This window comes from Rhinolophus ferrumequinum, chromosome 7, assembly GCF_004115265.2.
Source record: "Rhinolophus ferrumequinum isolate MPI-CBG mRhiFer1 chromosome 7, mRhiFer1_v1.p, whole genome shotgun sequence".
Classification (NCBI taxonomy): domain Eukaryota; kingdom Metazoa; phylum Chordata; class Mammalia; order Chiroptera; family Rhinolophidae; genus Rhinolophus; species Rhinolophus ferrumequinum.
In genome coordinates, this window is record NC_046290.1 from 45,767,591 (window position 1) to 45,783,992 (window position 16,402).

Consider the following 16,402-nt stretch of genomic DNA (forward strand, 5'->3'; position numbering starts at 1 on the left):
CTGATGGACCCGAATTGATGAGATGGAGGTAGGAGTGGGTTGGAGCGGACAGGTGTAAATATTTAGGGGATTACAAACTATGCAATGGCTCCTTCCATATTTAACAACTTTCTGCGCTCTCTACCACCAGTTGATAAGATGAAAAAATAGTACATGTTCAAAGCTCAAGAGTAAACTCAACACAAGGAATGAAGAGTGGCAAAGAGCTCCTGTTTGCACCTCCGTTGTAGGAGACGGTATACCCCTGGCAAATGGGAACAGCTCTGTTAAAAGTGAAGTGTTCATGGGTCTCACTGAAGTGTGAAGGAAATCAAAGATGAGCCTAAAGAAAGAAAAAAGAGCTGGTATGTGGTTTCCATGGGCTCATGCAGCCAAGGCTAGCTTCATGAGGGTCGACCTGTGCAGTCACACAGGGCGCCAAACTCAGAAGGGTCCTGAGTTTGATGTAATGCCCTGCTTTTACCGTCTTGAAATTCTTCATAACATTTGAACAAGGGGCCCTGTACTTTCCTTTTGCACCAGTCCCATCCTGCATGCAGCTTTCTCCCCCTTCAGCTCAGATGACTCAAGATGGATATAAATTGACTTTCAAACCACTGGGAACTTGAAGGAAAGGAGGGGAAACACAAGTAGGTGGCAGGAAAAGGGCTGGAGGGAGAAACCGCCCTCCCCCACCTCCGGAGAATACCCACAGAGGTCTAGGGAAGCTCTGGTTCCTGACCCCTCTCACCCCGTCCAGGAGTGGCCAACACAGGAAAGAAACCAGCTTCACAGGGGGTTCCTTCAAGTGGGGAGACATGCTGCAGAGGGATTCAGGCAAGTAATCCCTCTGGATGCAAGGCACCCTACTTTAGAAAATAGGGATCAACTGAGAATATCATTGAGAACCCATCAGATATGGAGCAACACAGAGAAGGAAAACATCCATTTCAAACGGAAAGACTCTAATGATATCTGAGCGTGGTGATTTCCCTCTTCTTCCCCCTCCATCCTCTCCTCATGACCAGGATGACATTGCCAGTACATTCCTTGAATGAAACTACCCAATCTGGGGCAAGATTCCTTTTCATCTTCGAAGTGGAGAAGGGAAACGGTGTGGGGAGGGGGAAAGCCTTGGAAGCCGGAGCATTTCTGAGTAACACTAGTCAGTGGCTTGGGTTTTACAAATCTCCAGCTCACACGTTATCTCAGCTGATGAAATAAAAATCCAACCAAGTTAATGTGACACAGATTTTAACAAAGATGCTCCATGGTCTTGAGGAATAAATGAGCAATGTTTCAGATGATTGTGCTCACAGTTATTTCCCAGTCCAAGCAAGCACTTCTGAGGTCACGTGAGAGCTGACCTCAGAATCTCTTTCATCCTCTCTGGGAGACCTGCTCTCAAACAACACTGCAGGAGGGCAGGAGGGGAGGAGTGGGAAGAGAAAAGGGCAGTACTAGAAGCTTCTCTGACTCCTTTCTGTATTATCCTCATTGTCTTGTAAGGGGAAGAGGGCTACACCTGATTGCTCCTTTCTAGAACAGGCGTGCTCCACATCACTTTCACCCTTTACCAATCTCATCCCCCAGATGGGCCTTCCACCCTCAGACCTCCCCTACTGGCTGCCTCCACCCACTGGGCACTGATTTGCCCTGGGTGAGACAAACAGGGCAGGCTCTTCCGGGCCCAGCTGAGGGCTGCTATGAGCCTACGTGCGGTGGAAAGAGGGCTAGAGCAGCAGAGGGGTCTGGGGTTGGCCGTGGACCTACTCTAAGCCTCAGGGGCCCCAGTGATGAAATGGAGGAGCAGGTTCCCTGGAGACTCTTCCTCACTGGGTATCTGTACAACCCTCCGAGGCCTCCCTGACTGCACTCTCCCAGGGGCCCTAGCCCACCTTGCACTTGAAAGGCTTCACATCAGAGTGAACGATCATGTGTGCTTTCAGGGTCTGTTTCTGCACAAAACTCTTGTAGCAGAGGTGACACTGGTAGGCGCGGATATTGGTGTGGATCAGCACATGTCTCTTCATGTTGGCCAACAGAGTGAACTCCCGCCCACAAATCCCACACTTGTGCTCCTTCACACCCTGGAGGGAGGCAAGATTCAAAAAACAAAACAAAAAAAAAAACATGTGGTTAGTAGGTAACACACTTTCACCAGTCTTTGTTTTTCTCTCTGCCACATAAATCCACAAAGAACTTGGAGACAGATGTTGTGTTCTGAATGGTGTGGCTTTAGCCTTCTTAAACTGCTATTTTCTTGACAAGTGTTGATTACATAATCTTTTTTATTCTTCTGAAAACTATAAACTACCCGAACTGTTAGAGGAAAAGAAAACTATTGCTTTTGTTGTTCCTGCTGCTGTTGGGGCTAATTCTACAGTAACAGTTCTGGGGGATTAATGGGATTTTGGTAAGAGCACTGTGGAATGATACGCGAAATGAGTCTGTAATCTGGCTTTCATGATAATGAAAAAAATAAACCTCCTAATCTGATAATATCATTTCCCATATGAAAGTCAATGTTCTCTTGAGTTCTCATTAATGGACTTGAAAATCCCAGAAGAACAAATCACATCCACAACTTCAATAAATTATAACTGGATAATCACCTCTTACAATGGTCCCCCCCTGGGTTCCCACAGGCCCAGTGACCTCTGTGTAATTTGGGTATGGAACTTCCTCTAAGCTGGCTTCTGTCCTATAGAGAAATTTGGCAGAGGATAGCTTTCTGAAGTAGAAAATAGGACAAAACAAGATTTTCTGGTTTCGATGCTGACTGTCGAGGGTGTTTGAATACTTAGGCATCGATGCCCTCAAGTTGAAAGCATTTCCAGGGACTCATCGCATGGGTAGAGTAGTAGAGAATCCTTATTAACCAGAGCTTCCTTGAAAAGACCTTTGCAAGAAATCTTGACCCAGAATGGCTTTTTGGAAGGAAAACTAAAAGAACCATGGCTTTCAAACTAAGGTTATTACAGGATTAGAACAAGTTGCTTAGCTAACAAGTGTACTGTATAAATCCCGTATTGGCTGTATCCATTGGAATCTATGGCTGGAGGAGTTCCATGCTTAGCTCTGATTTGCTCTGCCTGTATTTCCATTTCTTGAATTTGGGACATGGTAAGAAAGTACCACTCCTCAGTTTGGGTGAGCCCATGGCACTCCAGGGTGAAATCAGTTCTCTGCCCATCCATTTATTGGCTGCATAACTTAAGACAAATCTGGTGGCCTTTCCTGGTGAAGGTTTCCTCATCTCAAGATCAAGTGGTGGGTCATGAGAACCTGGGGACTCTTTCCAGCTAGAATGCTCTCTAATCTAGATGATTGCCGATGAGTATGGGTTTATGCTAATGAAGAGATCTAAATTTTAATGTCCTCCTAAAAGATGAATTTTAAAAACATGTTGCCTATTCAAACAGTGAGTTTAAAATTATGAAATGAATGAAAACGATTTTTGTGATGTGTGGTAAAATTTACTTCAGCATCTTTCTTCTCAAGATTGTCTCTATACTTGGCTATGATCTCGTTGTCCTGGGACCAAGGAGAAGTATCTACTTATCACTGTTTTGGGAATTCTCTAAAGAGAATTCTCTGTCCAAAGTAAAATTCACATATGTGCTGGCGTAGAACCCAAGTGAATGGGAGTCGGACACGACTTTGGGAACAGAGGAAGCTGCTGTGTCTCTAATAGGATTAGTGAAGTCACAGGAGGGGAGCCTGTAGTTAGTCAGTGGTCGCTGGTCTGTGGGTCAGCAGTTAAGGATGAGGGGAGGGAAAGGGGTGGAGAAAGGGAAGTCTTGACAATAGTGTTCCAGGGCTCAGGGGCTGGAGTCAGAGATTCTGGGTGACCTCCTCATGCCCTGGTGTGTCATCTGCAAATCGGGAGTAATGACACCAATAGGTAGCTCTTAGCATTGTTGAAGAGCATTAAATGAGAAGTGAGGCAGCTGGCACAGAGCAAGCGTTCAATAAATACTACCTCTTGCTGTTTGTTGACACCTTTCATGAAAAATGCCTTTTGTTTCCTAATTTAAATGAGACTTATTTCAGATACCAGACTTTTATCCCCATTGTAACTTCATTTCCTATTATCTTATATAATTTGTATATGTCCCAAAATGCAGCTTTGATTCCTTTACCACATGTGTAGGAGCCCCTGAAATCAGCTAATGATCCCCTTGGTGGCTGAATCCTAGTCTAGGTTCTTTATTAATGGTCCCTGCCCTTGGCAGGCGCATCCTCTCTAGGTGGTTTCTGCAGGGCTTTGTATAGGGCAGGAGCTGTCTGCACAGAGCCCACAAGACAGCCACACATTTCGTTTCTGTGGCAGAGCCAGAAACACCCTGTGTTTTGTCCTAACTTATCAAATGAAACCTATTATGACAGAGCAGTAATGGTATCTTGGCTGAGCAAAGTCCTCCACTGACCTTTCAGAACCAAAGAATGTTTCGAAACTCTGGCTTGTTAGAAGTCTCTCTTGCCAAGAAAACCACTTGAGGTCAAAGGTGTGAGGGTAAAGGTCAGGGGACCAAACCTCCCCTCTTGGAAGCTCAAAGCAGTCCCAAGTCAGTTTAGCTGGGTAAGATTTCAGGAACGTCTCTGGGGCCTTGTTTTAGTTCATCCTGAATGACTCCAGGGCTTCGGTTGCAAACTATGCTGAACTTAGACCTGTGGGCCTGTATTTTCCCTTGAAGACCAGGGAAGATAAAAACAAACTAAACAGAGAAGGATGCTCTCTCTGCCTCTAAGAATACAAACCACAGAGCACTGCAGCCAGCCAGGCTGGGGCTCCACTGGGGGAAGCACAGGTCCTCCTGGACCTGGGCCCACCTCTGTTTCCCCAGAGCTACTGGCATATAAAGCAGGTCTCACAATTGAGGGAGGAAACAGCACAAAGGATAGCCACTGTTTCAGCAGCAAGAGGCCAACAGAATTCTCTAGAAAAAGGCTCTGATTAGTATATCCCAGGCACAGAGCTGGTCTTCAGTAGACAGAACCTGATGACACACTCATGCTAGTACCCTGGATGAAGTTTCCAGAAACAGACTTTTAGAAATTCTAGGAGGCTAAGAAACAACAGCACAAAGACCAGCTGTTTCCTTCATCCTTCCTCACCCTCCTCTCCAAACGATCCACATTATTTATTTCTAGGCCCACCTCCAACTCTAGAAGGCTGGATGGGAAAGGACTTGATTACTAGTCTCCTCATGCTCCCCATTTCAAGGTGAGGAAAGACGTCAGGGCTCCAGGAAAGGAAGCCTCTTGCCCAGGGTTACACAGCTCGCCTGGTCAGAGGTGGGGAGCAGCGCAGGTCTCCTGGCCGCTCGCCCCCAAAGCTCTGCTCGTTTTCCCCATGGCCCAGCCCGCCTCCGACCCCCACCCCGCACCCTGGCCCTGGGCTGGGATCCTCGCAATACCTTGTGGGTGAGGGAGTGCTGCTTGAGGTGGTGGGGCTGCACGAACTCCATGCCACACTCCGAGCAGATGTACGGGCGGATGTCCTTATGCTTCATCATGTGGTTCTGCAGCTGGCTGGGGTACTGAAAGGCCTTGTCACACTCGGAGCAGTGGTACTGGATGGGGCCCCGGTGCGTGGTGAGGTGCCTCTTCAGCTGGGCCAAGGTGGGGAAGTCGAGGCCGCACTCCACACAGATGTTCTCCCGCCCACTGGCGTGCTTGGCCTCGTGGGCCTTGAGCTCGCTGGGGTAGGCAAAGCCCCGGCCGCACACGCGGCAGTTGTGCGGCTTCACCTCGCTGTGCTGCATCATGTGGCGCTTCAGGTGGCTGGTCTGAGTGAAGGCTTTGTGGCACACCTGGCATTTGTGGGGCCGCGTGCCCTGGTGGGTCAGCATGTGGGTGTGCAGATGGCTGAGCTGCTTGAAGAGCTTCCCGCAGCGGGTGCACGCGTGCGGCTTGATCCCGCTGTGGCCCAGGATGTGAGTCACCAGGTTGTACTTGGAGGTGTAAGACTTCTCGCAGTTGGGGCACTGCCAGCGCTTTTGCGCCCCGCCCACGTCCACGTAGTAGCTGTCGTCGATCTGCACATTCACGTCCACCCTCTCCACCTTTTGCTTGGTCTCCTCGCTCTCCTGGGGCTCAGCTTTGCGGGGCAGCAGCGGGTCCGGGGGCTGTTTGGGCAGGAAGGTGTGCCGGCTGAACGGGAAGGGGGAGGCGGAGGGCATGAAGAAGGGGAACATGAGGCCCGGGGGGACCTTGGGATAGTAGGGGTAGGGCGTGGGCAGGAATGGAGCGGGTGTTGCCTGGGGCCACATGGCACTGGGCTTCACGGGCTCCTGCTTGACGGCTTTGCCCCCCAAGTGCTCCAGGGTGCGGTAGAACTGGAAGCCCACGTTGCACAGGTCTATCATCTGCGAGTCATACTTGGGGCGCGGGGGCTGCGGGAACAACAGAGGGAAGTTCGGCGGGGCGTGGGTTTTGCTCTCGTCAGACTGGAGGGCAAGAGCAGATTCTTCCGCTGGGTGATTGTAGGGCATCTTGGTGGGCATGCTCTTCCGCTTCCGAGACCCTCCTCCTTCAAAGACCCCCGGGTACCCATCTAGGTCTCCGGGAGGGGGTTCATACCGGAACTGAGAAAAAGGCCCCCGGAGAGCTTCTGGGAAGGGGTGTCTTTGGGGAGCTTTCCCTCGGGAAATCACTGGCTGCAGGCAGTGGGGAAAGGAGGGGGTCCTCTTCACACCCAAATTGAAATGCACATCCTCATCTTTGATCATCTTCATTTCCTTCTGCATCCTTGGCAATTTTCCTTTAAAGAGAAAGAAACTGATTGGGTTTTTCTTTTTTTTTAAATCCTTTTTTCCATTAAGGGTTTTGGCTAGATGCCAGCACTAAATTGTGAAGAATAATGCCTTCTTAATACTGACCCTCATTTATCTTAGGGGCTGTTCAAAATATCACCGTTTTTCCCCCTTGCAAACCGGGTTGCCAATGTAGAGAGCACTGGCCTCCTGGAGTGGGCCCCTAGGGCTGGAGTGTAAATCCTCAGCCACAGAACCATAGCTGGGAGGTGGGCTGGGTGGGGGCTGTGGGAGTGGACTGGATTGGGAAGAAGAAACCTGAGAACTCATCAGGTCATTGTCCCCACTTAAGATGAGGGTTCCAAGGCCCAGAGAGATGAAGCGATATGCTCAAGTCCTACAGCTACTCAGGAGTCAGAACTGGGAGATGGTCAGCTGTGACTTCAGCCTGAGATGGAATTGTATCTGTTAATGATGACTTCAGTGTGTCTTTTAGGGCCATTTCTTCTCCAAGGGAACCAATGATAGCCACTGCCTCTCTCTGTGTTGAGGCCTTTCCTGCTGGAAGATGGGGATATTCAAGGCCATGAAAGAGAAGGGACTTAATTCAGATTTCAGATTTTCTGAGCATCCACCCCAAGCAAAGTGTACTGCTGGGGTGTATTGAGCGGATGAGATCAATGTGATTAAAAAAAGCATATAACCCAGTGTTGCAAAGTCATCTTGGCAATATATGCATTCTAATCTTCCGCCTGAAGCAACTTTAGGGGAAAAAATTCAAGATTGTGATTCTCAAAATGACACTTGCGTCTTCCCCTTCACACGGGTGTCAGAGTAAAATGCGGCCTTTGGAGACTCCCTGGAGCTTGACATTTCCCTGTTGAGCCAGTTACTACAGTCTGGTTGACTACCTCACGTATGCCTGGGAGAGCCTGTGGGACCAGAGTCAAAACCAGGGGCCATGCTTCCTTTCACATATCTCCTTGCATTTTTCTATCTTCCTCACATGGACACTGGTGGAAATAACTAAGTGACTGACTCCACATTTCCAGGGAGAGCCCTTGCTACCTAAATACTCTGAGTTTGAATGGGATTGGTCCTTTTTGCTCATTAGATTCCTCAGAGCCAGTTGCCCTCACCAGGTGTAAGGTCTGGCTTTGGGTCCCTGAAGACAGGGCTGGGATAGGGTCTTGGACTAACCCAGGGCCCTCGCCCTTGTGAATAGTTACATGCTGAAAAGGACAGGTTGAGGGTCCCAAGGGTGAGAAGGTCAACAGCTTCCAAAGGATTTCTGTAGTCTTTGGGGAGGCAAGTGCAGTTTTTACAAGTATCTAGATATTCCCAAATCACATGTGTGTCTTTATGAGAGGTTTGAGAACTACAGCAGCACAACTAAAACAAAAATGGGACTTTTTATGTTGGATTACCAATTCCATACACAGACAATCCAAATGAGTAAAAAAAAATATGTGTCCTTATTATATGAATATTTGGACATTATTTAAAGCTATTATGGGAAAGTGTCAGAAAACTGAAAAATAATATCCATTAATCTTTGTGTTTATGTGAGTGGACAGATAGTCCTGGCTTGCCTTCTTTCCATGGGTTTGGGCATAGTAATTAAAAGAGCTTATAGGGGTGGTCAGATAGCTCAGTGGGTTGGAGTGTGGTGCTAGTAGCACCAAGGTTGCCAGTTCATCTGTGCATGGGCCACTGTAAGCTGCACCCTCCTTAAAAAAAAAAAAAAAAAAAAAAAAAGAGAGAACTTGCATGTCCAGTCCAGCAAAAGGGAGGGCCAGGCCTATTCTCATCTTTCTTGTGCTTCTTTCTAAAAGTATTAACTATTTGCTAGGTCTTCTACCACTGCTGCCTCAAGAACCAGGCACTTGTAAGAAGTGATAAGTGCAGTAGGAGAATGAAATGTCTAGCTTTATAAGCCATGCGTAGGTGGGGGGAGGGTATCAAAATGAGGGGAGTGGTACTGTCTCTGTTGAAAGGACCAGGACATGATGGAGAGGGCAGAGGCTCTTGGATGGTTTCTCATGTTTACTAGATCATCTCTTGGCTGTAATTCAGCAAGCCCTGAGCCATAAATTCACATAGAGGTATAGAGATTGTGGCCCTGCCCCCAAGAATTTGTTGCATCTATAGAAATAATTGGCTTTGAGACTAGGCTAATGTGTCCTCCTGAAATGGAGGGAAAATGGCCGTTTCTTTCTCTGGAGTTTCATTTTGGCCACAGTCGGTTTTATATCTTTTTTGGAGATAAGATCCTATCTGCAAAAAGGCTGCTCAGATTGGAGAGAACTCTTCCAGGCTACAAGTCACTATGGCAAACCACAGCAGAGCCCATCCACATGCAAACTGGTTCTGTCTGTTTTATTCTGATCTGGTAAAAAGAGGCAGTGATTCCTACTTTATAGTAGACAGCTTGATTTTAGAATTAATAAAAAAGAGACATGTCAGAACATGGCTCAGAACTTATTGCACTTTTTGCATATTGTATTGTTAAGAAGGTATTTGAAGATTCATGGCTAATGATGTCTGCTATCTTTATGCTATGCTGTGTATCTGATACTGGAAAGCTACTTAATTGGAAAGGAACGTCACCACTAATTTTGAAACTGAGATTATTTTAGTTTATACACATTACTATTGCCTTTGCTTCGTATTTTTATTTTTTCTTGTGACACAGTGTACTAATTGACTGGTCTTAATATTTTAGAAGTGACACTTACAATGTTAAGTTCAAAAGCCTATTTATTTCAGTGTTTGCATTTTTATTTTGTCACCATTGACCTAGTAAAGGCAAAGAAAACATTGTTGAACAGAGGTAATGTGTGTTTTTTTTAAACATAAATGGCAGAACTATGTTCCCCAAATGCAGAGACTTTACTACATGTGTACATTTTAATTTCCTCCGTATTTTAATATGATAAAATTTTTCCAGTTTTTGACTTGTACATATATACACCATACCTCTAAAATAGTAGTTATTAACTCAGGAGGTTTAAGAACGTGTTGGGATCTATCCATGGACATTTCCCCAGATGTTTAAAACAGCAGTCCCCTTCTGCATCAAGCTATTAAGGCGCACTGCCAATCCCTGGGGAGATCGAGGAGAGCTAGATCTGCTTCCTCTTCGCCTTCTTGAGAGAGACATCAGCTATAGTTGTCGTTACTTAATATCCCTGTCTTCTGAGCACAGGGTGCTATGGACAAGCCATAGGGGGTAAAAGAACCCCCAAAACAAATCCATATTGTGGATGGGGAGTGTGGAAGAGAAGAGCAGGAAAAAGATGTCTTCCTCAGGAGGTAATTTATCTTGAACTTAATCAGCTTAAAACTGAGCAGCCTCTGCAAAAATACTAATAGACTCCTAGAGAACCTCAGTATGTGCCACCCATGTGCTCCCCTCTATCACTGAAAGTAGGTTCACAGGCAACTGTGACAGATACGGGATTCCTGTGCAGGAGGAAACAGAGGCTGTGGGGGGCGGGGGCAGCAATGATCCACTTGGCCAAGGGGGCAGGGAGCTGGGGAGCTGCAGGCCCTCCCCTGCTCAGTCATCTGGGGCTGCTCCCAGAAAACCAGCAGGTTGTAGGATAGTTGTCCACCAGGATGTGCTGAGACAAGATGCAAAAAGAAGGAACTGAAATTGTAAGCAGAAGGCTATGGGACAGTGGAAAGAGCATTGTTTTGGAGCGTAAGGGTCTGCGCCTGAATGCTGGCTCTAGGTTAGCAGTTGTGGGAAACTGAGCAAGTTAATTTAGGGGTTTGATTTTCTCATCCATTAAATGGGGGTTGGGCTATCCCTATTGGGTTGTTGGAGACTTACAATAGAGTGTGAGATTTAAAATAAAGTGCCGTTTTTACCAGTACCCAGATATTCCCAAATCACATGTGTGTCTTTATGAGAGGTTTGAGAACTACAGCACAAAACAAAAATAGGCCTGTTTATGATGGATTACCAATTCCACACACGTACAAACCACTTGAGTTAAAAAAAAAGTATTAAACATTAGACAGTGTGGTGTTCTTGAGGGGTAAGAAAAAATGGACAGGAGAGGAGGGCGGAGGTGATGATCAATGGACCAAGCTAACGGACACTGTCTCTCCTTGCTCTCGTCACTATTGACTGGCATTGGGGCCTCTGTTTTGCAAGTTCAAAGCCGAGACTTTGCCGATTTACCCTGAGGTGGTCTTGTCTCAGCAGTGAGTGTAAACCACACTCAAAGAAGCCAGTGGGTAAGGCTAGGGTGAGTTTCCTCATTCAGTGTGGAGATCAACCTTCTAGTTTAAGAAGAGCCCCCATCCCTCCTCTATGGCTGTCTTTCCTATTATGGAAATACCTTCAAGCCTATATTAAGAACAGGTGGCTTTAGTGAGTGGGGACAAAAGGGGTTGGGTGACCTTGTGAACTGTTTTAGCTGATTTACGGGAAGCTGAAGAATTGCCCCCAGTCTAATACCAAAGGTCACCTTCCTAGAGACAGGAGGACCTGTCTTTCAAACCCAAAGTCTGACACTGGAACGGTGATGAGTCAACACTGGCTCTTGCAATTCCTGCTAGACCATGAGAGCAGAGATTGGGTCTGTTTTATTCACAGCTGTGTTTTCAGCCCCCAGCCCAGTGCCTGGCACAAAGTAGATGCTCAGGAAACTGCTGTGGCATGAGAGAAGGAATGAATGGTTCTTGTTTTTAAGGTCTCGTTAAGGAACTTTAAAGTGTATATTTTTATCTTACATTATTTAGACTGTGGGTGACTTTTGGGGATGTCCCTAATCAGGTCATGAGCACACTCACAAATTCTCAAGTAGTTATTGTGGGAAGAACGAGATAGATACACTCTGTGCGCGCTATTGCTTACCCTCCTCAGTTTCCAAGGGCACCATTCTTAGAATGGATCCCCAGATGAGGGGTAAACCCTAAATCCTGGCTCCACTAATGCTAGGGAGCCATCCTCAAAGTGCCACAAAGTTCTGCAACCCAGTCAGAAAACAGATGCCTGAAAAGTCCAATGGGCAGTAGGAGGAAGAAAGACCCCTGGATTCAGAATGTGAAACATAAACCAAGAGTGGGTAGTCACTCTGCATTCTTCCACCTAAAGGAAATGTTTGGGAAGTTAGTATCCGTCCACCCTTTGTACTAATGTGGGGGTGGAGAGAGAGGCCTTAGAATAATCATACATTTTTATTGCTATGGTCAGAGAATATTCTAAGTTCCTGGCTTTCTTCCATGTACGTTCAGTCACCAAACCCAATAGGTTCTACGTCAGGAAGGATATTGTTTGGGGAGGAAAATATTGGGTTGATCTGTGTTAGACGAATCTGGGACTCAGGGTGTATTCTTTAACAGGTATCATCCGTGAGAGTTAGTTATGAGGAAATAGGGAATGAAAGGGTTTTAAAAACAAAAACAAAATCTCCTCTTTGAAACATAACAACCAGTTAGATATGCAAGGCCTAACCAATATGAAACTACATTTAGTTTGGGGGAAAAAAAGGTTTCTAATAATGCCCTTTAATTGGGAATTCACCTACTGCACCAAACTATAAATATTCCCCAGATAAAATTACTGGTATTTTGTGGTTCTCATTAGAATCGAAGGTCATTCCAGTAAATGCTAGTAGAAGAGTCATGGTGAGTCAGCATGCCAGGGGCAGATTTATTTATCTTCTTTTTGTTCATCCTGAAATTCATGAAAGAATATTCTCTCATATTCTTTATTCCATGAATATTTCCAGAGTTTCACGGGAAAATGCTACATTTTGCTATTGAAGACACTGGCTTCCCTTTTAAGTTGAGAGAATAGCACTTTACTTATGTGGTGGACCCTAGAGCTCTGCTCTCAACAAAAATGGAGACAGGGAGGAGGTCAGAGTTGAAGAAAAAGTTTAACAATTAGAAGCAGTGCTAAGAGCAGCAAAGGGTGGGGAGTCGAGGGAGGACAACAGGAAGGCAGGATGGGAAATACATGGACAGACTGCCGACTTTTCTCTGTTCACGCAAAGAGATCTTATTATAAGACTCTTCTGATATAGGATTTTATTGGATCACCTGAATTTGTGATAACAGAAGGAGACTTTGAGTCTTAGAATTAAACATTCTAATGCTTCAACATATATGTAGTCTTGATAGATATGTAGCTGTACTGCTGACTTCTTTATCTACAGGTATTTAGCAAGTAATCATTCAGTCTTGCCTTCCTGCAGTTGGCAGGAATAGAAGGGTCTGTGTACACATCTGGCAGATAGAGCAATATGTCCTCAAAGAGATGAATGGCTGCTTGTCACTCCCTGAATTAGTGGGAGAGCCAAGAAGCGGTGACCAGATGCCTGCTAGCCAGACACCACAGGACCCTTCCAGATGCCTTTGTGGCCACCATTTAATTTATAAACCCCAATTCTTCTCATTTTATTATAAAAAGTAATCTGTCAGCCCATGGTATAGGCTGAGCCCTCTGGATATCAGAAATATTAATGAGATCTGTTCATATGTGAAAGAGTCAATTGAACTCACTATTTTAAAAAGCTACTAAATACCACCAAGATATAACCTAAAGCCAAGTTTTGTTTTCCATTGTTTAAACTGTCCATAATGAGCATGCATATATGCCATTTTTATACATCCATTTGTTAAAGAGCCCTTATTAAAACAACAACAAATTCAACTGCTAGTTAAATGGATGCACATTTCCCTTAGGAAAGTTTTTAATGCCTAGGTCTAGTTTCTGGAAAGCAGGAGTGAATATAATTACTTGAGCACTAGAGCAGCTGCTAGCATGTTGGGGTTATCTCTGTCCCCGTGACCCATTTAAAGGAAGGAAATGAACTGGAGATATGACTTAGCAGTTCTCTTTCCCAACCCTCAGAGTTAATATATCTCTTGTGGATGGGGCTCCAACTGTAATGTCAGAGTTTTTCTCCTACTTTATTTGGGGGAAATGTCCTTAAAATATATGTCAATTTTTTTTATGTGTCATTGGTCAAGTAAACATGATATATCCACTCCTCACTAAGCAAATGTACACCTGCCTTTTAGAAAGCTTCATTTTCTCCATCTCTGGGAATGATAGCATATTTGGTCTGGTGGGTCTCAGAATTAGTAGATAATGCCAGAAAATATGACTGTCTGAGAGCAAAAGTGGTAAGAATCAACACGTAATAGCTGAGGTAAACCACCTGTGGAAGGAATCCATTTTAAAAGAGTAACTCAAGGAGTGAAAAACTGTTTTGCATCTTGATTGTGGTGGTGGTTACACAACTCCGTATTTGTCAAAACTTATAAAACTCAAAGGATGAATTTTACTTCATGTACATTAAAAATAAGTTTAAAAATATACAATTATCATTCCAAAAAAATGCTGCTCTCCAGAGAACCATATGGTTTCACTGATATGTGGTATATAAACCAAAAACAACAAAGGAACAAGACAAACAAATGAGAAACAAAAACTCATAGACACAGACAATAGTTTAGTGGTTACCAGAGGGTAAGGGGGTTGGGGGGTGGGAGATGAGGGTAAGGGGTATCAAATATATGGTGATGGAAGGAGAACTGACTCTGGGTGGTGAACCACAATGGGATTTATAGATGATGTAATGCAGAATTGTACACCTGAAATCTATGTAACTTTACTAACAATTGTCACCCCAATAAATTTTAAAAAAATGCTGCTCTGCACATCATTATAAAAAGAGTAATGGTGGATATCTGGGAACTATCCAACAACAGTTAAGGTGACCAGCCCCTATCAACCATCTAATCAGCTTGTATCTATGGAATATATCCAATAATATGCATATGGCCTATAAAGAGGGGAACTGGATTATACGAATTTGATGATATTAATTTCTTCTCTATCCAAAGGGGATACTTTAAATGGCAGAAAACAGCTTTTATTATTATTTTTTGGTATGTATTCTATTCAGCAAGAATGTCAGGGGTAGGGATGGGGCATTAAGTTATCCTTCAAGGTCTTCTAATCTTTGGTCCTGATTGCAGTCAGTAAACAATCTTCTATAATTGCTCCGACATTCTTTAAAACGTAGTCTACTATCAGTGGACAAGATCACTCCGGTGATTAGAAAATAAACTCCTATCCCTTATACATCAATAGATTGGCATGGACAGTCAGGTCCATAGATCACTCCTGGGAATGATTTTCCCTAAGCCTGATGAACCAGTGCTCTTACAAAATGGAACTCATCAATCTCCAAACCCGCAGGCCAAATCCCCAGTCCTGGCAGCCTGACCAGGCACTGCTATCCCACAAAGACTACCTGAGCAGCCATCTGCCATCTTTCTTTGATATTTTTCATGGAATACATCAACCAGACTATCCCAAGACTCTACAGGACAGGACGTAGAGAGAATCTCATCTACTGGAGGCTTTATGGAGACTCATGGGTGAAACTTTCCTTTCTGCTGGAGGTGGAAGAAAATCCCTCACTTCTCTGAAGTCTGTCACATTTTTTGGATGTTCTACTCATTGATAGGGCCTTGTGTCACTTGTCAACTTTCTTTGTGGATGGGTTATACCTCTAACAGAATCTGGTTAAAAAGTCAGATTCTGCCTGGTGTTTTATATATTATTAGAATCCAACAATTACTTGAGAATTCATTTAACAAATACCTGTTTTCTTGCTCTTACTCCCTGATGCCAAGCAGAATTTTGGTATTACCTGAAAGAAGGAATAACTGGTTGACCTGGCCTGTCCGAGTCCATCCCAAGCCAACTTTACATCAATGAACTGCCAAGAACATGTCCAGTGTGGACGGCAGTTTAGCTAAGGCACAGCAATGACTAGGCTAGAGCCCCTCAGAAAGCGTGCTCCTGTCCTCCTGCTTCCTCAGGACTCAGGATGCTTAGCCAGTCTGTGCCATATTCCTTTGACCTGAAAGATGGAATGTTTTGTTACACTGAAATAATATGAATAAACATGGGAGGCCTCTGGAAATGCCTAGGGCCCAGTGATCAAATGCCACTGAGCCCCGGAAGGAGTCTGTCGCCACAGAGTAGAACATGCCCACATTCTGGCAGACAATGTCCCAGGAGGGCAGCCACCACAATTTCTCTCACTCAACAATTGCAAGTTCCCCAGGACCCTCAGACACACGTCCGTTAACTTTGTGGAAATGCTCAGCCTAAAGGGCAGGTAGATTTGTGACCTCAGCTTTTTTTTTTTTTTTTTTTTTTTAATGTAGATAGAATTCCTGATCTATTTCTGCCTTTTGATGAGTGACCATTCTTCATCTTGGATATCTTTTTTCCCTTAAACTTTATAATTCAAGATCTGATTAACCTGCTTCATGTTGATTTTTTTCCTATTGATTCTGCTCATTAAAATCATTCTTGGAGTGACAAGTGTTGGAGAGGCTGTGGAGAAAAAGGAACCCTCATACACCGTTGGTGGGAATGCAGACTGGTGCAGCCGTTATGGTAGGCAGTGTGGAGGTTCCTCAAAAAATTACGAATAGAATTACCACATGACCCAGCAATCCCTTTCCTGGGTATCTACCCAAAAAATCTGAAAACATTTATACATAGAGACAAGTGTGCTCCAATGTTCATTGCAGCTTTGTTTATGATGGCCAAGACATGGAAACAACCAAAATGTCCTTTGATAGGTGAATGGATAAAGAAGTTGTGGTATATA

General features: G+C 44.8%; 1 protein-coding gene across 2 annotated transcripts in view; it reads right to left on the reverse strand.

The window, feature by feature from the left end:
* ZNF366 (zinc finger protein 366) overlaps positions 1–16,402 on the reverse strand; it is a 289,661-nt gene that overhangs the window by 11,961 nt on the left and 261,298 nt on the right. For both annotated transcript variants that reach the window (XM_033111021.1, XM_033111022.1), the window contains 2 exons: positions 5,403–6,748; positions 1,878–2,069 (listed from right to left, as the gene is read on the reverse strand). In XM_033111021.1, coding sequence (XP_032966912.1) covers positions 1,878–2,069; positions 5,403–6,748 — 1,538 coding nt within the window. The remainder of the gene's footprint in view (positions 1–1,877; positions 2,070–5,402; positions 6,749–16,402) is intronic.